Genomic DNA, 23,883 nt, shown 5'->3' with positions numbered 1-23,883 from the left:
GTCCTGCGTCACATGGTTTTAGTTATGACGTTTTTAAGCATGAACCTTTTAAACCGAGCTCCTCCCTCATTTTTGATCCAATCGAGGGGAAACTTCACAAATCTGTTCAGCATGTCGGTCTACTAAAATGTCCTTTTGGAATTTGTGATGGGGCATGTGGTTTGGCAGATATCGTTTATTAAACGAAAATATATTTTTTAAATGGATATCTCTTGAATCACTAGTACCTCAGACCGTGAGTTGGTAATTATATAATTCACACAGTGCAATACGTGCAGGCCGCTCCACAGAGCGACCTTGCGGGCTTATCAATGAGGCGAGGCGTGACACGTGTCTCAGCATACCTCAGATCAAGCTTGGAAACCAGCATCAACCGTGCATAAATTTGCATATTCGATCATTTTTGACAAAGTTATGGCACTTTGAACTTTGGTAGGGGACATGTATTGCAGTGCAATACTCAGAATGCTTGTTTATTTTATCCAGCCCTGCCTCACACACTTGTGCTTTTGGTGAAGTCAAAGCAATACCCATAACTGAGGCTTTTACTGCTCCTTCGTGTCTGTACCTTTAACTTAACTTATTGTCCTTTGTGTCCCAAATTCAGGGTTCTGGAGCAGCACAAGTTGAGCAGTGAACAGTGGGAAGAACGTATCCAGAACTGGCACAAGGAGCACAACAGCATGTTGAGGTGAGGTATCTTTTTTTTTCTCTACAATCATGCTCCATTAACCAACTTGCACCATTATCGGTGTGTTTACCCAGTCATGCCAGACCAAATTTCCACGATTGCTTCACCTTTAATGGTGAACAACTTGGGGAAATGGAGGTTGGTAGATCTGAGCAATATCCAGCTAACACGAACCACTTTTGCACAGATGTGATGCAGTTGAATTGTTTGTTTACATGCGAGGAATTGGTGATTACACCAATGTAATTCTGGCCAATTTATTCTTGCACAAAGTATCTGTCATTGCACCATGTTTAGAGCATAATGATTTGTTCCTCAAACATCTGCCTTTGCATTGGAGATACAAACCTTGGTTCTGCTTTGTATTGGGTCCAAGGTGTCATGTTAACCCCTTGCATCACTTTTTTGTCGTGTTGTCGTGTAGCGTCTTCGTTCCTTGCGCACTAACTCGGATGTGAAATTGATAAGAGGCAGTGAGTGCATCCTTCCACATCAATCGTTTTCCAATCCCATCCTTGCTCACTCATACAGGGAGGATTCCATGTTGGAATACCTCAAGATTGCTCAAGATCTAGAGATGTATGGAGTGAATTACTTCGACATTCGCAACAAGAAGGGAACACAGTTGTGGTTAGGTGTAGACGCCTTAGGTCTGAACATTTACGAACACGAGGACCGGTAAGAGCCTTGGGGTGTTTGGGAAGGGCCATTTGCAGAAGGTTGGGGGTTTACACCACCTTTTTTGGTAATGCCTCTGTTGCTGTATTTCCTGTGCATCTCTGAATACTACTATTAATTTTAATCAACCCAGGTTAACGCCAAAGATTGGGTTTCCTTGGAGTGAAATCAGAAACATCTCCTTCAGTGATAAGAAGTTTGTCATCAAGCCCATTGACAAAAAAGCGCCGGTATGAGGCTAACCGTCTTTCGCACTTGCTCCTTCCTCCTCTGTGTATTAGCCCCTGCCTGTTTTCACATTGAATGTTTGTCCTTGCTACATGGTGTGCAGGACTTTGTGTTCTATGCACCACGGTTGCGCATAAACAAGCGCGTTTTGGCGCTGTGCATGGGCAATCACGAGCTGTATATGCGGAGGAGGAAACCAGACACAATTGAGGTGCAGCAGATGAAGGCCCAGGCTCGTGAGGAGAAACAGCAGCGACAGTTAGAGAGGTGGGTTGACCGTGCTTTGGGCTTTGGAGCTTGGAAGTCGTCAATTATCGGGGTTGATGTGGTTGACTCTCATTATATAATCTATATCTTTCTTTCCCTTTAGGGAATCTATATCTTCCTTATCTATATCTTTTTTTAAGCCTGATGTTGGCTTCGCGGTTAGGGTGCCGGCTTGGGATCCTAGGATCCTGGGTTCAAATCCTGGTCGATCGCTGAATTAACACCAGGGGGGGGTTGACTCAGCCTGTCATCCTTCCGAGGTCGGCAAATTGAGTACCAGTTCACTGGTAATTCCCTGTGTTGCAAGAGGCGACCAAAAGGGTTGGCGGCAGGAAGGGCATCCGGCCATAAAACATTGCTTCAAAAAGGGGACCACGGTGCCCGAAAAAGGCCAACCCCTGCTCCGCTGGGAAAAATGGCCTCTAAAGGTGGTTCTTTCCTTCCCTTTAGGGCTCAGCTCGAGAGTGAAAAGAAGCGACGAGAACAGGCAGAACTGGACAAAGAGCGTGCCGAGAGAGAGAAACAAGAGCTGGCTGCTAGACTCAGCCTTATAGAGGAACAGACCATAAAAGCTCAGCTGGGTACGACTAACGTCTGAAATGGGTATTTTGCTAATGATCATTGAGTGCTCAGTTGCACACGGTGGGTGAAACGATACGTATTTTGCTGCTGGCAAAACAGACCTGGAAGAGCAGATGAATCGAGCCAAGGACCTGGAAGAGCAGCAGAGTCGCACGGCAGCCGAAGCCCACCGACTGGAATTACAAAGGACTGAAGCGGAGAAAGAAAAGGCGGCACTGGAACAGCAGTCCAATTTGCAACAAATGGAGCAGGATCAGCTTGTGAGAAGCTTGTTTTTTGTGTTTAGTCTAAACAATGGCTCTGAAACTTGTATGCTGTTCTCTTGCTTGAACTGTTGCCACTTTTTGGATCTCAAGATCCAGTCTTGGAAATGCATTTCGGGCTGCCGATTCTGAGCTCGTCTTCACCTCTCAGGCTTCGGATTTGGCTGAATTCACTGCACGCATCTCTCTGCTGGAGGAAGCGCAGAAGTGTAAAGAAGCAGAGGTTTCAGAGTGGCAGAAGAAGGTGAGAAAGCTCCCTCCTTGTCTTTCAAACATTATGGGTGGCAGTTTTGCATTTTGGTACCTACCATTTGATCGATCGCCACGAGCATGTTTGTTTCCTCTTAAGCCTACAATCGGTTTAAAATCTTGAAGGAAATGTCTATTTGTAGCCACATTCTGTTTTTAACGTGATCATAGATTCAATTTTTGATTGGTTCATATTTGCCTTGTCCATTGCTGTGGGTTACAAGCAGAGACTGTCTGCTCCTTGTCTCTCCCCCACCCCCGCTACTGCTCTTTGTCTCCCCTCCCTCTCTCCCCCTCTCCCACCTCCATATTTTCATCATTAGAAAAGCATGCTGCAATTTTTGGAAATTGAGGTGCTATTCCGATATGCTGATTTGTTTCTTAGCTGTGTACATTCGTGTCGAAGTTATATGGGTACAAAAGCTTGCAAGCGCGTCACCATGATATGTCCGACAGGCAGGAGAACGTCTGTCTAGATCGATAAATACGGGAATAGCACCCATTGTTGGAGTTTCGTATTTCCATTCCCTCGTATGAACTTCATGGGAAATATTGAACTACCGTCTTTACAGCACAGAGTACAGACAGGATTCTGCTCTTTTTTTTTTCTTCTTTTTTTCTTCTTTTTTTTGTATACAGAATCGAGGCTCGTGAAAGAGCTAACATTTATTTCACAAACAAATCAAACAGACAAACAAAATATATAAAAAGTGAGTGGAAGACAAGATGGGGAGAGAAGGGGAAGCACACAAACAACATTTGAGAGCAGGGAGATGTGTGGGAGGGAGAGGGCTTTGGGGGAGGAGGCGTGGGAAGGGGGGGGGGGGGGTGGGAGGGTGGGAGAAGTATAAAACACAAGGACACCAAGGACTTCCAGGACAGAAGTTGGTATTTCAAAAAAGTGGATTTGGGGTGAAATTAGCGGGGGTAGAAAAGATCAAGGTTTTGGATGGGGGAAGATAAGAGATGGTGGTGAACAGCTGTTTTAAAGACCTGGAGGGTGGAGTGGGATTGAAGAGAGTGAGGGAGTTTGTTCCAGAGGTGGGAGAAAAGAGGAATGAAGGAGTGAAGGTGAGCAGAGTCTTGATTTTGGCAGTTTAACCATATGAGGGTTGCAGGCAGATCTTGTGTGACCTGTAGGAATATTTGGGGGACAGAGCCCAGAGAGAGCTGGGGGGGGGGGGGGGGGCAAGGCCAGAGGAGTCGGGAGAAGACGGAAAGACCACCAACCTGCCTGCGGTGAGTGAGTGAAAGGCCCTTGGAGTTAGCTTCATCGTGGGAGATTCCAATGATTCTGAACGCTTTGGTTTCAACAGCGTGAAGACGAGCTAGGTGTGAGGCAGGAGCACCAGCCCAGAGGGGAGAGCAGTATTCCATTGAGCTGCAGATGCCTTGTATGTGGTGAGGAGCTCAGGTGTGCCAAGGAAGGACTTCGCATGACGGAGGATGCCCACTTGCCCAGTCGGCGACTGGCTTTGGAGGCCAGATTTGAAATGTGATTTTCCCAGGAAAGATCATGGCAGATAGTGAGACCCAAAAGCTTGAGTGACAGAACTTCTTGGAGAGGATTATTCAGAAAGTGGATGGGAGGGTTGTCCAGTCGGTCTTTTCGGAGAGACATCGTAAGAGTGAGATTTGTCAGGATTGAAAGACATGTTCCACTTGTTTGCCCAGTCTGTGATTTTGTCCAGGTCTGCAGAGAGTGAGGAGGCTGCAGACTGCCGATCTGAGGGATGAGGAATGGAGCGACAGAGTAGTCATCAGCAAAGAGATAGAGGATTTTCAAGAGAGTCAGAGAGATCATTGATGAAGACCAGAAAAAGCGCAGGGCCCAGAACACTGCCTTGGGGAACTCCAGCCTGAACAGGAAGAGGAGATGAGAGAAACCCATTCAGGGCCACATGTTGACTACGACTAGAGAGGAAGGCCGCCAGCCATGCGTGGAGATTTCCATGGATACCAAAGGAGGAGAGTTTGGTGAGCAGAGCGGGGTGCCAGACCGTATCGAAGGCACGTGATATGTCAAGGAAGACGGCTCTAATTTCCTGTTTGGCATTGAGGACCTCCATCCATTGTTGAGAAAGCAGAAGCAGCATGTCCAGAGTAGAGTGACCAGGTCTGAAACAAAATTGATGATCAGAGATCAAGCCATTGGAGAAGAGGAAAGATTTCATATCCGAAGCAATGATGGATTCCATGACTTTGCTGATAATTGGGAGAAGGCTGATTGGTCTGTAGTTGCTAGGATCTGTTTTTGCACCTTTTTTGTGCAAAGCGGTGATGTTGGGTGATTTCCAAGCAGATGGCAGATGACCTTGAGCAAAAGAGAGGGTGAAGAGAATAGAGAGGGAGTGAAAGAGCGGAAGAACAGGATTTTAGGACTCGTGGGCTGATGCCGTCAGGTCCAGTTGCAGAATCAGAATCAGAGTCGAGGGTTGACAGAAACTTTCCACCTTGTCTGGAGGAAAGGGCACAGAGTCCAGGAGCAGCTGGGTACGGTGGGAACAGAGAGATGGGTTTGGGACACAAGATTTTGAGGCAAACAGAGTTGAGGCATTCGGCTTTGTCAAGTGCGGTGTCAACTGTGTAGCCATTTGAGGTGAGGGAGGGGATGGAGGGGGAACAAACACCAGAAACAGATTTGACCAGAAGCCACCAGGATTTGGAAGAGGGAGACATAAGAGTTCGGTCTTGAGAACGGAGAGATGTTGTTTCCTGGCTCTCCTGAGGGTGGACACACACTTGTTTCGGGCTTTGTGAAAGGAATTGAGATTTTCTTCCGTTGGATTTGCTTTCCAGGAGACGAAAGCAAGTTGTTTCTGGGCAACAGCCTCACCACAAGATTCCGTGTACCATGGATGGGAGAAAGGGTATGACAACTGAAGACGAGATTGGATAACTCTGTGCATGAGAGAGAGCAATTTACTTTGGAAGAATTCCCAGGATGAGTTGATGTCAGAGGTGGTAGAGATGGGAGACCAGTCCAGATGATTGATGGTTGCTTGAAGACCGTGCCAGTTGGCCTGAGTGAAATGCCAGACTCGTCGACGCTGAGGAGACTGAGAATGGTCAGAGAGATGTCCACTTTAACAAGCACATGATCAGATGAGCCGATTGGAGCAGAAGAAGAGCAGCAGACATTTTCAGGGAAGTTGGTCATAACCAAGTCCAGAAGAGAAGATGCTCCGTTGACTGAGATCCCGGTCGGGAAATTGACAGATTGTGTCAGTCCCAGTGAGTCGCAGAAGTCCTTTGCTGAGGAGCCATGGCTGGTGAGAGAGGTACCCACACCCAGCCAACTGGCATGGTGACAATTGAAATCACCACATATGAGGAAGAGAGAGTTGGGATGGGTAGATAGAAGTAGGTCCATATTATCAGACAGCGAGATGTAGATGGAGTCATCACTGTTTGGTGGACAGTACAACACACATATGAACAAAAGGTGGGAGCGAAGGGGAAGCCATAGCCAAAGGTATTCCTGGGGGTGAGGTGGAGAGGGCAGTGCAGGGCGAGTGAGGAAGTTTTTTTTTTTTTCATAAAGATAGCAACCCCACCTCCAGGACGAGGCTCAGGTCTATCATACTGGAGGAGGGAGTAACCTGGGAGAGATACCAAGGAATCAGAGACATCATGAAGGAGGAAAGTTTCTGTTAAGCAGATCACGTCTGGTTTGTCAGAAGCAACCTGTACGGAGAGATCAGTCAAGTTTGAGCGAAGGCCCCGGATGTTTGAGGTCCATACCGTTAATGAAGAGGAAGGGGGAGCATCGGATACAGAACGGGGGTGGGGGGGGGGGGAGGGGTAGGGTAAGAGGAGGAAGTGGTAGGGAGAGCTGTTGAAGGTGTCAGATATTTCAGAATAGCTCTGAGAAAGGGAAGAATGGGGTGGACAAAAAGTTTGATGGTGATTGGGTGAGGCACAGTGAGGTGTTTGAGGAGGGGGAAGAGCGAGGCAGAAGGTTGGGGGAGATGAAGGAACACAAAACTGAACATGGCTGAACACAAAACCTGATAATGTCTGTAGGTTTGTGATCACTTTGCTACGAAGCCAATAAAGTAACTTTTTTTTTCTTTTTGGCATTCCATTGGAGCTTTCTAATATGGAATGTGATGCAATAAAAATGATCGTCATGATCTCCAGAGTTGATTTGGATAATTAACTACAAATAATCTGGAAGAATTCCCATTTTTCCAAACATGTGCCATGTTGATGCAGTTTTACCCATGGGAAGAGCAGCTTAATAGGTCCTTCCTTGTCGTAGCATTATAATTACAAAAAAAACAAAAACGAATAACATTGCAACTAAGCATGTTTTTAATTAATACTGTTACGTTTGTGGGGGTTAAACAATGAAATACCTTAAAGTTCAGATTGTGTAGGTTTTAGTATGGACCGTGTGACGCGAAGAAGAAACCCATCTCGATGTACATAAGCAGGGTAAATGTTCAGGTTAAGTGTGTTTGCATGTCGCCATAAGGAGGGTGGTTTTGTGCTAATTAACTATAGGGCTTATGGTTGAATTCCCCTGTACGTGCTTGCCTCCCTGTGATTTTTTTTTTTCCCCTAATATTCTTATACAACTCAGCCGGCCAGGCAATGGACCCATTCGCTCAACGCTGCCAGGGCTGGCAGAAACAGCATTTTCCGAGATCGACAAGTAAACCCCGATGTCATCCGAACATTCCCGAACAGATTAGATTCCGCCCCCCCCCAACCCCGCTCCCCGACGACTTGTGACGGGGAGGCCACACCCCGAGCCTCGTGACTGGTTAAGAAGCCATGGAGTGATGAACAGAGCTCGGTGATTGGACAGAGTGCGACGTCGGTGATGGAACATTCAAGAGCTAGGAGAGCAAAAAAAAGTCTCGCCATCTTGGCCTCTCTCTCATCTGGTGCTGGTGTTCGTTGGAGGTGGGTGCATTTGTACACCTTTGTGCTGGCTTTAGAAGAGAACGGCTGTGTTTGCCTTTTGCTCTTCTTCTGGTCCTGGCTGCATGGCGGACGGTCGCTCTCGTGCACGCTCGTGCAGAGAACCTTCGGGGCATTGGAGTTTTTGCAACGTTGGAGGAGGGCAATGTTGGACTGTGATGTATTTCGGGGAGCTGGGGCCGCGTTGCGCTTGGCGGTGGGAGCGAGGAAGGGCTGGTTGATTGCCTGCTCGTGCCTGGGTGTTTTCTTACGCGTGGGTTTGGTGCAATTATTGGGGCACGTCCTGCACAAGCGGCTACACCGGCAGCAAAGACCAACGTGTCCTCAACGCACTTTGGGGCCAGAGCTGAGGGTCAGCCCTACAGTAAGGGAAGTTATTTTTATTTATCTTTCCCCCTTGTTTGTATACGAGTCCGATGGAGGCGTCTCGTTTCGATAGTGGTTTTACCACAACGGTGGGTTTTTTTGGTTTTTTTTGTAAATAAATTCCTTGCTTCATTTTAATAAATTGATTTGTGTTGCATTTTCAATGGTGTCGTGTTAGTGTCTGTGGGGCTCGGATTAACCCTGTGTGTTCCCGATTAGATAAGGCTTCAGGCCTTTTCCGCGTACGCCAAGGACAATCCCACAAAGATTCAAAATACGCCTTGGAGTTGAAGCTCGTTTCGGCTATTCGTCTAAGGCCGGTCTTCATCGGCCACGGACAGGACAATACTAATAGTAGTATCATTTGGAAATAACGAACGTATAATCTCACCCTGGCCCAAGCATATTGTTGCGGTTTCGTTTGTACAATAAAGGGTAATTTCCCCCCTCATAGTTTAGTCACACTGCAACACGTAGCCTCGCGATAGTTCAGTTATGTCTTATTAAATGTAAGCATAGTCCTTTTCCTGTGTTAGTTTTGCGGTGAGTAGAATAATGAGAGTTAGGTCCTTTCATTGCCTTATGCCGCCTTTGGCTTTTGGCGCAAATTAACACGAGGCAGGCCTGGCAAGTCGAGGCAAGACCGAAGGAAGGCGGAGGAGAAGCCGACGGTAAGAGCGATCCGCCAATCAGGGCTCGAAGGGAGTCGCTGCGGCACTGCGTCACAAGGCGTGGTTAGAACATTCGAGAGAGCTAAGGGGGTTGGCAATATAACAAGTTGCGCAAAGCCCCCCACCGAGTTCTGTGGAGAGGTGAGCTTGCAAGTTATGAGAAGGGAGAGGCGCTTGTTGAACGAGTTCTGAGAGAAGACGCGCATGAACCAAGTTATAAGCGCTCTTACAAATTAAACGCTCGGTTGAGCTTGAGGCAGAACCTCTATTGGGTTACGCGAGTGAGCGCGCCGTTATTAATCGCGCTGTGGGAAACCGCCAAGCCTGGTGAGAGACGCGTACATTTCCCTCCCGCCTGCCTGCTGTGCCCTTTGTTCGAGAGACGCGCTACAAGGATCCCTCCCACCGCCTGCTTGCCTTCATCGCGGGACGTGCTGTGACCGGGGAGAGCCACGCCGGGCGGAGCCTTTCCTGGACGACCAAGTCGGCGCGTTCAGCGACTGAACATCATCCTCCCTTCATTTCCCCCTGTGAGTGTGATCGGGCCCGTGTCTGGGATTAAGCTAAGACTGTATAAGACTGCTCTGTGTCTCTTTGCCTTGTACATACTAGTGTAAATAATAATTAAACCTGTGTTCTTCCTTTGATTCTACCGCTTTTGTGTTTTCCATCATTGACTAAGCGTGGTACGAATAAAACCGCTCTAATCGGGTTCCAATACCAAGGTAACTGCACGGACCACGTGGTACGCAATCCGCTCGGTGTACTCGAATTACGCGTGGCTCGTGCGAGGCTTGATTCCCCGCTTCCGTGGCGGCACAGGTACTTAGGTACGTGCGAACATCATCCCGGAACCCTACCCTGCGTTTGCCCGGGAGGGGCGATTCAAGTCTCTCGGTTGCGCCGACCTAAAAAGAACAAGGGGCTTGATCTCACCTTGGTAAGGGCAGGCGGGTCGCGCGGAAACCGTAACAATATCTTGTTTTGGTAAAAGGTAAGCTAATGCTCAAGCACTACAGTGGGTAGGCATGCTGCTACAAGGCCATGAAGACCAATGAAAATTTGGACCAACGAGCCCACTAGTGTATCAAAACTCCAGGAAAGGTATGTGCTATTCAGAATTAGTTTTTTTAATATATAATAAAATGCTCTACTAACTGAAAATCTTCCCAGCAATGGATGTTCAGGTGAAATAAATATTCCCCCAAATATAACTTTTATTTGCATAGTTTTTTGTTACAATTTGGACAAGATCACCCCCCTCCCCCACCCCCCAAAATGCATATTTTGAAATCTATTTTGCAAAATCCTCTGGGAGCATGCCCCCAGACCTCCCCACAAAAGGAGAACTTTTCCTTTTTTTTTTTTAAACCTCTGCAGTTTTACCCATGGGAAAAGGTCAACTTTTCCCGATGGTAATGAGCCCAAAGGGATCTGACGATGTAAAGATAACCGTGTGAAAGTGTTTGTGCAAGTTAAAAATAAGCATTCTTAAGTAAAAGGGGTTGAGTGTGGTACTGTGCTAATAAGAACACAAATTTAAAAGTTGCACAGAGATATCCACTTGCATTTGCATCAATTATGTACTTGGTTTTGATGTATCCAGGTTAAAAAAAAACCATCTAAATCCCGGTAATTACATGAGGTACCAAAATATTGGCACCTTGTGGCCAAAAATATTGGCACCCTTACACTTTTTCCAAATAATGCACCATTTCTTCCAGAAAATTGTTGAAATGAAAAAATATTTTGGTATCCACATATGTATTTCTTTGGTTTACAGTGGAATAAAACAAAAAACATGAAAAAATTACTAAATCTTCGCTTATTGTCCCCCGTCGCACCGCGGAGCGAAAGGGGGACTATGGTTTTTCCGTCTGTGCGTGCGTAAGCGAAGGACCGCATTCGAATTTGGTGTGGGTGCAACCCACGTCAAAATCCAAGATGGCCGCCGCCATGTATGTCTGATGCCATGTATGTCAACCTTGTGAGCGGAATATCTTGAAAAATAAGTGAAGTACCAACTTCTAATCTGGTGCGTGGGTTCTTCTTCTAATCTTCTAATCTTCTAATCTTCTAAGCATAAGGAAGAACCCTATTGAAAATTGTCGCCACGTCAAAATCCAAGATGGCCGCCTCCATGTATGTCTGAACCTTGTGAGCGAAATATCATATCATAGCATGTTTTCTGCATCTTCCACTTTGTCAACTCACATCACTTCCCCGACGGGGGACCTAGGCGTAACGCTTGTTCCACATATAAATCCTAAAATGGCACAGACAATATTATTGGCACCTTTTAGAAGTTGTTGGAAATAGATTTCAAGCATGTGATTATCCTTTACTTTGGAATTGAACTCACCTACGGTGAGTTGCAGGTGCCTGCAATATAAAAATTACTCATTCAACCAGTTTGAATAGAGGAGTCATTCTGCTGTTTTGTGTCACTGTGTGTACCGCAATGAGCATGGAGAACAGAAAGAAAACCAGAGAATTGTCTGAGGTCAGACAGAAGATTGTAGCCAAGCATGGACAATCAAGGCTATAAGTCCATCTCTAGAGACCTTGATGTTCCCGTGTCCACTGTATACAATGTCAGGAAATTTAAGGCCCATGGCACTGCAGCCAACCTCCCTGGACGTGGCCGCAAGAAGGTTTGCTCCAATGGTGGAGAAAGCACCTCGATCAACTGCCAAACAGATTCAAGCTGACCTGAGACGAGGTGACATTTTCAACTTGCATCATCCATCACCAACTTTATGAAGGGGGGTTCTATGGTGGAGACCCAGGAGGACCCCACTGCAGAGAATGTCTGACTGGAGTTTGCCAAAACACACCTGAAGAAGCCAAAATACTTCTGGGAGAATGTCCTGTGGACAGATGAGACCAAATTAGAGCTTTTTGGTCGAGCACATAATCTCTGTTTACAGAAAACAAAATTAAGCCTTCAAAGAAAAGAACACCTTCCCTACAGTTAAACATGGAGGTTCAGTGATGTTTTGGGGTTGCTGTGCTGCCTCTGGCACTGGGTGCCTTGAATGTGTGCATGGCATCATGAAATCAGGAGATTACCAAGACTTTTTGGAGCGCAATGTTCAACCCAGTGTCAGAAAGCCGGGTCTCCGTCGAAAGTCATGGGTCTTGCAGCAGGACAATGACCCCAAACACACTTCAAAAAGCACCCAGGAATGGTTCAAGACAAAACGCTGGACTGTTCTGAAGTGGCCAGTAATAAGTCCAGATCTAAATCCCATTGAACACCTGTGGGGAGATCTGAAAACAGCAGTTAGGAGAAGGCACCCTTCAAATCTGGGAGAACTGGAGCAGTTTGCACAAGATGAGTGGGCCAAACTGCCAGTGGAGAGGTGTGGGAAGCTTTCATGGATATAGGAAGTGCTTGACTGCAGTTATTTTGTCCAAAGTTTGCTGCCAAATATTAAGTCTGGGGTGTTAATAATTTCGTCAATGCCATTTCTTTTTATTTTCTGATTAAAAAGGATATATTAACTTCTGAATCAAAAACAAAGGTTCTGTAATAACAGTGAAATAAAGAATTGTAGAGACCAAATATTTTTTGTCAATTTCAACTTCTTTTTCGAGAAAATTCTGAGTTATTTGAAAGAAGTGCAAGGGTGCCAATATTTTTGGCCACAACTGTACGTCTCATCTGTCTTGTTCAAAGTGCCAATGACTTTAAAGCTTTACCTTGAATGGTTTTGGCTGTGGCATTTATTTGCATGCCACATTAATCATTTGCATTTGTGAGTACTTGCTCATTTGGAGTACTTGCTCCAACAACTTGACGTGCACTGTTCACAAATTATGGCATGCAGGCGGCAACTTTGCTTCTTGTGCCCTTGTCTTTTCGCAGGCGGTGAACGCGCAAGATGACCTGATGAAGACTCGCGAGGAGCTTAAAGAGATTATGACGACCACAGCTCTTCCGCCGCCTCCGCTCCCGGCGGAGCACGAGGGAGAGGAGGGAGATGACGGAGGCGAAGGAAGCGCGGAGCTGAGAGCGGACGGAGCGACAGACACTCGCTCTGAAGAGAACCGACAGACGGAAGCGCAGAAGAACGAGAGGGTACAGATACAACTCGAGGTGTGTTGGTTACATTAGATGGACACTTCATCTTGTTTATCTTGCTTGATGCTTATTTGTGCTCCCGAAATGAAAAAAAAAAAAGAAGCTTTGCTGTTACTTTTTCCCAAAACCCTTCTCTTAGGCTCTCACTAGCGAGCTGGCGGCAGCCCGAGATGGTACAAAGAAAACCACAAATGATCTACTTCATGCTGAGAATGTGAAGGCTGGGAGGGATAAATACAAAACTCTGAGGCAAATCCGTCAGGGAAATACAAAGCAAAGAATTGACGAGTTTGAGGCTATGTGAGGAAGGATGGACCGTGTTCGGGTGGGTGGGGATTTTTTTTTTTTATTAAGCTGGACGGAGTGGAGGTCGATACCTGCTGTCAGGGCAGACATATTTTTGATCATCGTTTGCTGAAAGATTAATATTGTCAAACTCCTGGAGGCTGATTGATCATCACTGCTGAGTAGTGGGTTCGTGTTTCAACGATGTAGCGAGTTTCGATTAGGTCACTGGAATGACATCGACATGAAATCCACGTCGTTGATCTTTCCAATACTGTTTGTTTTCACTAGTGTCTTGAAGCTGTTGCCAAATTTGAAGTTACTGTCTGAGGCACAAATTGTCTGGATGTAGTGTTAAGAGGGACATTGTTCCTTTTGTTGCAATTCCATGACTTGGTTTATTTTTATTTTTTTTTCCTTGTACTTTTTTGGAGACTGTTTAGTCACTGTTACAGCCAAGTTTTTGTCCTTTTTTGTATTTGGTTTTAGATTCGTTTCCGACCGTTTAAGCTCGATTGTTTGGAACAAATGGACAATTAGAACAGCTGGGTAGATTTCTCTATCCACTCTTTTTTTGAAATGTTTCCAATGCCAGCTTTACTTAACCAATCGGGATTCAACTGAAAGTTTCCGCTCGTTACATCTTTGCTTTTCAGTATTTTTCTTTCTCACATATTCCTACTTAACGCTTTCCAATTACTATAGTATTTGTTCTAATGGTATTCACAAATAAAGGTCATTTAATTGCAATTTGTGCAATGAGCTTGTTCTTTAATGGTGTGCGACACAAGGGTCTTTTTTATTTATTTATTGTTTACAGTCTAGGCTCGTGTAAGAGCTAACACATAGAACACACAAAACATCAACAAACGCACATGAAACATCATAAAAGTCAGATGAGGGGGAGAGAGAGAGGAACACAAAAACAGGAGAACCGGGAGAGGTGGGGTGGTGGGGGGGGGGGGGGAAGGTGTAAAACGAACAATAAAAAGAGCAATCGTATTGCAAACCCTCGCAAGGATGTTATCAGTGGTTTTTAAGGCTTTTGTGTTAAATCAAATATGGCGGCCGAACCACGTAACCGATGACGTCATCATTTTGTTTTCTCAACTCATTTATTCTGAGATTATGCGCAAGAAATAGCATCTTGATTGGATGAAGTTTTGTACTTGTCGAATTATGACGTCGTAATGGAGGCACCTATGACATCATTAACATTTTATTCCCCATGGAGAATTCTTTACAATGAGCCATGGCTCAATTTTTTTTATATTCAGCGCTTTCGGAGATATAGAGGTGCAAACATTTTTGGTTTTTCCAAGATGGCGGCTAAACCATGTGACATATGACGTCATAATTATCATAAAAAATTCTGCAGGTGGAGTTGCACCTATGGTGAAAATTTCCTGTCAATCGGACCAAAGGTTGCAGAGAAAATCATATTTATTCTGTGCAGACAGACAAATGAAAAATCGGTTGGCGACCGAGGACTTGCCGGAATGTACTTTTATTTATTTTTTCGGCCGTTTTGGATCAAAATAATCATACAAAGGACATGGGTTGAATCCCTGCATGAGAGAATGCCAACCTACTCCCCGCCATCACGGTCGTCTCTCCAACTCACAATCCTACGAGATATGCAGAAAGGACTACCCAAAACCAATTATCTTCTTTTTGATACGTGTATAAACATCATTAAAAGTAAATAATGACCTCTGCCAAAGTTCAAACGACGTGGGTTTAATCTCTACATGAGAGAATTCCGCATAGCTATTTGGGTGGTGTATAAGCTAACAGATCGCTGTCTCCATCGATCTTGCCAAGGCCGTAACATCTATCGGCTCAAAATCCTTTTAACTGCTGACTTGATAGTTTTTACAATGAAGGAAACACGTATCGGGAGTACATACGACATAGCGATTGTGAATGTGACAGCTCTGAGGTGTGTTTCACTTTGCATCGCAGTGACGGCGAACACCAACATGGCAGCTGTAAGATTAAAATCTGGCTTCAAGCCCCCCTCACCACCCAAAATCTATTCCGGCAAGTAACAAACGGACAGACGGGGGTGAAAACAACCTCCATCCACCTTTGGTGGCGGAGGTAACGAAATCAGGATGAAGGTTCCAATGAAAATCCGCCTCATTGCGGCTTCATTGAAACTGTCGAATCCTTCCGCTGCATCACTCAGCCTCGCCCCGACCTTACGCTGCGGTCACAATTTTCACGTTTTGGGTGACCTTGAGCTTGACCTTGAGCCGAGAGTTCAAAATTGGGCAGTCTATTCCAGGGCAAGGCAAATATGTGTGTAAAATATGGCGATGCTATGTGCAACGATGTATACGTAGTACTGTGCACAGACAGACAAACCAACCAACATACTTGCCGGAATCTATTCCGGCAAGTAAGACTCAAATGCAATACGCTCTCCTCTGGCGAGGGTAATGAACACGACTGGGAATTTCAGGAAAGAAGTTGGAATTTGAAAAAGGTGCATTGGGTGTGTATTGACGGCAGAAAATATCAAGGTTTTGGATGGGGAAGATGAGATGTTGGTGTGAACAGCTGTTTTAAAGACCTGGAGGGAGGAGGGATTGAAGAGTGAGTTTGTTCCAGAGGTGGGAGAAAAGAGGAATGAAGGAGTGAAGGTGAGCAGAGAGGATCTTCTTTTTTGAGGAAGGCTGATTGATGTGTTGGGGATACTGGCTTCCCTCTAATTGAAGGAGAGATATTTCAAGCGTTGCCTATTTGCATTGGAATGCTGCAGAATTCTATCTTTATTCCTTCCATTTTCTTGGCCTTTATCAACCAACCCTGAGGTGCACTCGTGTTGTGGTAATGATTGCTGCCGATGCCGCACACTTTCGGGTCATTGCTGGTAATTGGGTGCATAAATCAACCCATCCGATTGCGTGGACTGACTTTACAATTCGCTAAAAAGATGGATGGGAATTGTTACCTCCCCCACCAAAGGTGGATGGGGTTGTTTTCACCCCTGCCTCTGTGAACAGGACATCTCAAAAAATTGTGGATGGTTTCAGACGAAGTTTGGTGGACATGCTGGGTGTGACAAGAACAGACTTATTCGATTTTAGTGAAGATTCGGATACGATAATTATTTTTAAAATTTCAATGAAGTGTTCATCTTTGAAAGATGGGACCAAAAACAATATACACTACCGGTCAAAAGTTTTAGAACACCAATTTTTCCAGTTTTTATTAAATTTACGCAGTTTAATGTCTCAATGTACTCTGAAATTAAGCATAGAACAAATAAACAATTGGAGATAAAAATAAATCGTAATCATTTTGTTTGACAAAATTTAATTTAAATTTTTGACTCTGCAAAGTAGCCACCTTTTGCAGATATAACCGCCGAACACACTCGTGGCATTCTTTCTACAATGGTAATCAAATATTGTTCGGGAAGTTCTTCCCAACACTGTTGCAGAAGTTCCCACAAATGTGTTGCACTTGTAGGTTGCTTTGCTTTCACCCTTCTGTCAAGTTCATCCCAAACCAGCTCGATGGGTTTAAGTGGAGACTGTGCTGGCCATTCCATGATTTGAAGCTGACCGTCTTGTTATTTTCCTCGAAGGTAGTTTTGACATAGCCTGGAGGTGTGCTTTGGATCATTATCTTGCTGCAGGATGAACCCCTGACCAACTAGACGTATACCAGAGGGTATTGCATGGCGCTGCAAAATACTGTGGTAGCCCTTTTGGTTCAGGGTGCCAGTCACGCTGTGCAATTCGCTGACTCTGGATCCAGCAAAAGAGTCCCAGACCATCATGCTTCCTCCATGTTTGACAGTTGGTGTCACACTGAGGAACCATCCTTTCGCCTACTCGACGGCGTACAAAAACCCTGCGTGATGAACCAAAGATTTCAAATTTTGATTCATCGGTCCATAAGACCTTGTTCCAGTCTTCAGTAGTCCACTGGCGGTGCTTCATGGCCCAGGCAAGCCTTTTTCTTATTTTGCCATCTTAGCAATGGCTTTCTTACTGCCACTCGACCTGTCAAACCTGCAGCTTGGTCTTCTCTTCACAGTTTAAACTGAGATTTGCTTATTTTGACCAGTGTTAAGCTGTGCTTGTGGCTTTGGGTCTGCCAGACCTCTTCCTGTCAGTTTCCAAGTGCCTTTTGATGGTGTCAAACTGTACTCACTGACACCTTGGCTTTTGCAATTTCTCTGAAGGAAAGACCTACACTTTTATGGGTTATAATGGAATATATATGGTATACTGTATATACCTTTGTACCATTTCAGGTTATTCACTGGACTTGAATTGCTTCAATTTCAATAAAAACTGGAAAAATTGAGGTTTTAAAAATTTGACCAGTCGTGTACAGTATTGCTAGATATTTCAAAAAGTTGTGTATGAGTGTGTTAGATGAGAAAAACGAGCCAATTCAGTTTTGGTTCAGGTCTCGATTCGGATTTGGCGTCTGGGATACAAAACGTAAACTGATCAACTTGGCCTAATTGACATTGTTGAGCACCCTGCCCCAGTCACATTTTGTGCACAGAAACATCACCAGTTGTGCACGGACCATAAATGAATATACTGTTGCGGATCTCGGCGTCAGCCTTTCCCCTTACCAAGGGGGGGGGGGTTCGTCCCCTTGTCTTTGACTAGCCGACGTGATCCGGGGCTATGACGTCACTTCCGGTCAGCGTTGGGTAGGGTCATAGGACTAATCACTAATACCTAATTACCAACGCCACCCAGGACGCAGGGAAATAAACCCCGCCCGAATCACGGTTGTAGGTGGAAAGGCCGAGGGATAGCGAACCGTGATCCGAGCCGTTAACAAGGACTAAACCCGATCTGAGCGGTTCCGAATCGTGCCACGCTTACCCAATGGAGGAAAACGCTGATACGGTCGAATCAGGAAAGACGGGAAGAACAGATTGGTTTATTTACAATTTGTACAGGAAGGAGAAGAAGAACACACAGTGCAGCTTAATGCAGTCTTAACTTATCCCAGGACACGGGCCCGTTTCACACTCAGACACTCACACGGGGATTTCAGATGGTCAGGGTGATTGTCCAGGGATGATGGCGTCCAGGCAGTTTGTGCCGGTCCCCGACTCGTACCGCGAAGAGATGGTCAGGGCGGCAGAAGCTCCCCGCGGGTCGTTGACACGGATCGGACAATTACGGGGTTAAATGCGGGGCGAAAGGTAGGGCTGGCTGGGCGGTTACTTGCGACCACGGTCGCTTACGTAATATATGAACCGGGCTTTATATGCGCTCTCAATATATACACAAAGAATTAAGTTAAGCACCCCTACACAACGAATTAAGGTAAGCACCCCCTATTATATATTCTTTGTGTATATGTATACATTGGCATATATTCTAAGGTATGTGAGATCAAATAATGATTGGTATGACATTAGCAATTATCCATTGATGAAATTGAGTGATCAAAGTGAAAAAAAGTGATTGGTTGAGTCAGTGATCCGATCACGTGGGTCCTACACACGTTATTGACGCAAAGATCGCTAGAGGTCTTCTCAGAACAATGACTGTACGTTAGAAAACATAAACGTCATCCACACTGTCCGTGATGGACCTATAGCTCCATACTTAAATTGAGGTGAAAATATGCCTAAAATTCCCAAAAAATTTCACCTTAAATTATTCAGAATAAAATATTGAAAACGGCATGATTGTTATGTTTTTATGTGACCATAATATCACTTCTCCAGAAAATATAGCAATATCATGGGTATATTACACTGTTTTGACGACAACAAACTTGTAATGTGCGAGGTTGTAAAAAAACGGGGGGGGTGCTTAACTTAATTCTTTGTGTATAGTTCACTGGCAAAGCGCCTCCTGCAGGAGTCCTCTCACAGAGCGCAAATCGGCCGTCATTTTACAGTGCACGTATCTTCTGCAAGTTCTCTTCACAAAGCGCGATTCCTTGCAGTCCTCTCACAAAGCCCCTCGCTCATCAGTCCTCCAGGTCAGTCCTCTCAAGGGCTTTGTGTGCGCGCTTATGTAGCCTTTTCAGCGAACCTTCCAGCACTTGCCAGATGCGCCCTTACCACGCCCTCTTAAGCCATGCCCACCGAGCCTTGGTTGGTCGTTGCCCTTACCGTCACCGCCTTCTGACGTGCTGCTTGATGCGGCCACACCCCGTCTTCATGCTCCTCCCCCCTTCCAGACCTACCTCGTGGCATTTGGCTGGTTTTGAGCGAAAACCCAAGGGCAGCGAACGCGAGGTGGATTAGCTGAATCAGGGCGCGGGATGGATGCTGCCCAACGAGGTAGATTTGGAGGGTGGCCGCAAAATGAATGGGACCGAAGCTTATTATTTCTTTACACAACGCAGGTATCACTAGTGGAAATGGCCTACTCTTCCACTTACTATGACATAACTAATTATAATGGGCCTACGTGTTGCTTGTGGACTATGGGGGCAAACCTTTAACCTTTAATGATGTTATATTTACACTCTCAAAACCGCAACAATACGTTGCCACTATGGAATGGTATTTTCAATATAAACCTGTTTCGTGTCAGGTTGCATAGGCCGTTATGCCTCCGATTACATTCCATGTCGCGGGTCTTTGCCTCGTACACCAGGCAGCTAACGGAACGTGCCCTGGCTTTTATCAACCAGTAGGATTGCAGTTACACATTTGCTTTTAAGTCTTGGCAGGTCCCTTGGCCCACACTACTATTCCTTGAGGTAATTGTTCAGTTTGGGAATTCTAAAATTCAGGAAACTTTTTGGATTAGGTATTGGACTGAGTTTGGCACAGGATGGTACAGATGTAGTGTGCATTACCTTGAGCTGTCTGGTCTCGGTTTGATTCCTCACCTGATGAGCTATTGCTTTTCTGGTGGCATGGTACATCTGTGTGCGCTGGCCCTTGGACCGACATTAAACCAGTTGTTCCATCTGCTTGCATTAGTAGGTAGACAAATGTTTTTTCCAGGTGCATAGTTTTGGGTTTGAGTGATGTAGTTGATCCAGCAGGTCAGCCTCTGCAGCGCTGCTGATTTTTGACCTGAACATCCCAAATATTATTTCAGATTTGTACTGGCTCTGCCAGGTGGGCAAAGGATCAGAAGTGAGGTGCGGCCAAGTACTTTGAATGTGGGATCGAGAGGGGTCAAGTTGGTGGAGATGGCTGAAGATGGGGAATGGAGTATCGTAGTCAGAACAGGGAAGACTATTGGTGCCATTGGACGTCACCCCTTATAAAGGGAAAAGGAGGAGAAGGAAAAGGGTAAAAGGAAAATGCTTCTTGATTACATTAATTCATGAAAAACTACCCCTATCATAGTTTGTTCAAACAGTCAAAAATAAAAATTAAACCTGTTGATTAATATAAAAGCATCTATCTATAATTCCAGCAATCTCTGTGTGTATGTTTGTATGTTTGTATGTTTGTATGTATGTTTGTCTGTGACCGCTGTTTCTCGACAACTACCGGTCCGATATACTTGAAACTTGCCAGGTATATTGCTGGGGACCCGAGGATGTGCCTTTTCAAGGTTTTAAATTAATCGCAGAAGTAGTTACCGAGCTATGTCCAAAAAACGATTCAACCAATCAGAGAGCAGCGAGCTATCACGTGTGCCGAACGTGGCGAACAGACTCTGCCTCGGATGGCACATTTGAGAGCGTATTCATTTATTTCCCGTCGGCAAACTATGTTGCCGTTAAACTATGTTTTAAAACTAATTAAAACTAATTTGCGATTCATCGTATTCATCGCTTCACATTTGCGACAGTGAAGACTTCACTTCCGGCAGCCAATCACAGAACGCGTTGTTGCGAGCCCGAGAGCCTGCGCCATTACGGTTCGTAATTCGATTTCTTCCGGAGAAAATAATAATTTCTCGATTTCTTATGCGCATTATTTCTCCCAATTCAGTCAGAGCGAAGGGCGGAAGCGAAGAGCGTTGTTTTTTTTGTTTACGGGCGTACGGGCGGGGTAGAGCGTACGGGTAGCGTTTTTTTTTTTTTTTGGCAAGGAACGGGCACCCACGTACGGGCATGCCCTAGTCAATTTAATTCCAGGTTCTCCAGGTATGGGTGAAGGTTAAACTCTGTGGTTACTATATTGGGGAACACTGGCGTGTTCTTTTGATCACTTTGTGGCTTTAATTCTTTCCCTTTACAATCTTCAATGCTACCTCGGTTATGGATGAAGATTAGTTTGTACTTGAACCTGGAATAAAATGAGGAACTGGGATATGAGGCCATCACACCTGGTCTTTATCAAAGCACAAAATATGTCGGTGATTTCACCTTGGTGTAAAGGGTGGTGGAAGTGTTGAGACAACTGAAGTTTTGTAATTTTTTATTTAAAAAAAAAATATATGGGGTTGGGCGGGGGGTTATAATAATTACATGTACATAATCACCCATCCCCACCTCTCGTTTCTACTAATGTCTCTGCAATGCTTATCTCAATCCATTTTGAACCAATCTACCGTTTCTGCTGCTCCTAGCTTGCCAGGGAGAACATTCCACATAACACCTTTGTGAAAGACACTTGCCGTGCTCCTTCTGTTCCTAACTCTTCTTTGAACTGTGACCTTGTCCTGAGTCCATATCGCTGAAAAGTTATTCTGCACTTTCATCTCTACCCTTCTTTATCTTAAACGTCTCTCCTATCCCTCCATAACCACCTTTTTGTTTTAAGAAGTACTGGCTTAAGGTATTCCTCTGCTTAGTCCAGTCTAGTCCTGGAATTGGTTGTTGTTGAACATGGAATGTGACAAGGACGAAATGATCAGATTTTGGTGAAGATCCGGATTCGGATCCGGCTACTAGAATTTTTTAAAGTGATTCTTCACCATTGGGAGATCGGGCCAAAAACGATACATAGTGGGATATCTCAAAAAGTTATGGACGGATTTCGACGAAACTTGTTGGACAGGTTGTGTGTGACAAGGAAGAATCAATTCAATTTTGGTGAAGATCCGGATCCGGCTAGTAGAATGTTTAAAGTGATTTTTCACCATTGAGTGATGTGGCCAAAAACAAGGGGTAGATCAGGGTATGAAAGACGAGACCTATGGTGATTCCTGTGATTGATTTTGATTTAATGTGATTCTGTATTGTGATTTTTCTGGTCTACTCTGGGATACAAAACGTAAACTGTTCACCAGGTGGAGGTATGCTCTCTACTGAGTGCCGTTCTCATTCTAGTTTCAGTTGTGATGTTTGTTTTTGGTTGCCACTTTCCTCTATTTTCTCGAAGCTCAAGAACCTAACCCCTTATAACCACAGGAAATTGGCTTTGAATATCGTGGCATTTAACAGGAACATAACCCCCTCATGATCTTTAGGGGTTTACTGTACTGTCAGTCATTTTTGTCTTGCATTGAAAACTGACGGTGCTGCTCAGTTGTTCCTTAACTTGGGCAAGATTACACATTTCATTGCCTTGGGGCTGATCCTCCAGAACAATAATGACAGCACTGGTTACATTACAACCTGTGTAGAAAATCTGGTGACGGGCCAATTGGGAAACGCATTTAAAGCACTCTTAAAAGATGAACAGCAGGATTGGGAAAGATTTGATGTGCTATTAAGATGAGCTAGACACCTCATTCACGTTACCCTCTGCCATGGTTTGTTTAACCCCAATGAGGCCATTCAAAAATTACGCTTTTTTTTTTTCGGGAGGTGTATAATGTGTTGAAGGGCTCGATTAAACTTTATGTATATTTATTTGACTGCTTAGAATTTTTGAGCCCGTCATCTTGGATGACACTCGACATAAAAGCCAATGGAAATCTGACGACAAATCTGGGCAGTGTATAATCAGCAGAGGCCTACAGGTCTGGTGTCTTGGACCCACCCGAAAACCAAGATGGCAGCCATATTTCTTCTGGGTGCAAAGGTGGGAGGAGTCGCAACATTATGGGTGGGGTCCGGCAGCTGTCTGACCAATGGGTGCACATTTCAAAAATCGATCCCCGACAACAGCCGCAACAACAACCACATGACACGTCGCAGGTAAAACAAATCTATGGATTTTGAAGGTAGTTTATTCAACATGGGTAATGTTTCAGGGAATTTATATTGAAAACCATTTCAAGGATTGATATCAGTCTCACTGAGTGGCCAAAATACCTACGATAAAATTTAAATTTAAACGTAAACTCACTTCAGAGGGTACAAGTGCATGAAAGAAAACATTTGCAAAACTTTCCCATTTGTAATTATTGGCCACAATTCAGTTTCAGCCCATTCTCATTCTTCCTCCTGCATAGTTTCACCTTTATCACGTTGCAGCGGTTATCGTGGACACAAAAATCATGACTCCAGACGTAGTAAATTCATTTACATATCCACCAGCACGTACATCGTGTTGTGATTGGATGCTGACTAACACCAAACAACTCAACAGCTCATGTGTTTATGCACATTGACAAATGGATGAGATGGGTACAGGTCTTGGTTCAGTGAACAATGGTTATAGTTTTTATATCAAATCGTACGCACCAATGAGCAAAATGTCTCTCGCAGCATCAGTGCGTGACCCGTGTAAGAGCGATTCTCCTGAAACGACAAAAAAAATTCCATGAGAAAAGCACT

The 23,883-nt window shown here is 44.9% G+C and overlaps 2 protein-coding genes across 4 annotated transcripts in view; one reads left to right on the top strand and one right to left on the bottom strand.

Annotated features, from left to right (window-relative positions):
* Positions 1-14,049, top strand: part of LOC137420837 (radixin) — a 67,510-nt gene extending 53,461 nt beyond the window's left edge. For both annotated transcript variants that reach the window (XM_068106273.2, XM_078772243.1), the window contains exons 7-15: positions 608-691; positions 1,223-1,369; positions 1,503-1,599; positions 1,701-1,864; positions 2,315-2,445; positions 2,546-2,706; positions 2,861-2,953; positions 12,799-13,029; positions 13,154-14,049. In XM_068106273.2, coding sequence (XP_067962374.2) covers positions 608-691; positions 1,223-1,369; positions 1,503-1,599; positions 1,701-1,864; positions 2,315-2,445; positions 2,546-2,706; positions 2,861-2,953; positions 12,799-13,029; positions 13,154-13,318 — 1,273 coding nt within the window. In that variant the 3' untranslated portion in view covers positions 13,319-14,049. The remainder of the gene's footprint in view (positions 1-607; positions 692-1,222; positions 1,370-1,502; positions 1,600-1,700; positions 1,865-2,314; positions 2,446-2,545; positions 2,707-2,860; positions 2,954-12,798; positions 13,030-13,153) is intronic.
* A 9,266-nt stretch (positions 14,050-23,315) lies between these two features.
* The window catches only part of CHAF1B (chromatin assembly factor 1 subunit B), a 39,860-nt gene continuing 39,292 nt past the window's right edge, over positions 23,316-23,883 (bottom strand). For both annotated transcript variants that reach the window (XM_078772242.1, XM_068106279.2), the window contains exon 13: positions 23,316-23,847. In XM_078772242.1, coding sequence (XP_078628368.1) covers positions 23,817-23,847 — 31 coding nt within the window. In that variant the 3' untranslated portion in view covers positions 23,316-23,816. The remainder of the gene's footprint in view (positions 23,848-23,883) is intronic.

Source organism: Myxine glutinosa, chromosome 2, assembly GCF_964187855.1.
Source record: "Myxine glutinosa chromosome 2, kmMyxGlut1.1, whole genome shotgun sequence".
NCBI classification, from domain to species: domain Eukaryota; kingdom Metazoa; phylum Chordata; class Myxini; order Myxiniformes; family Myxinidae; genus Myxine; species Myxine glutinosa.
Note: the sequence above shows the minus strand (reverse complement) of the source record. Positions and strands in the feature narration are given on the sequence as shown.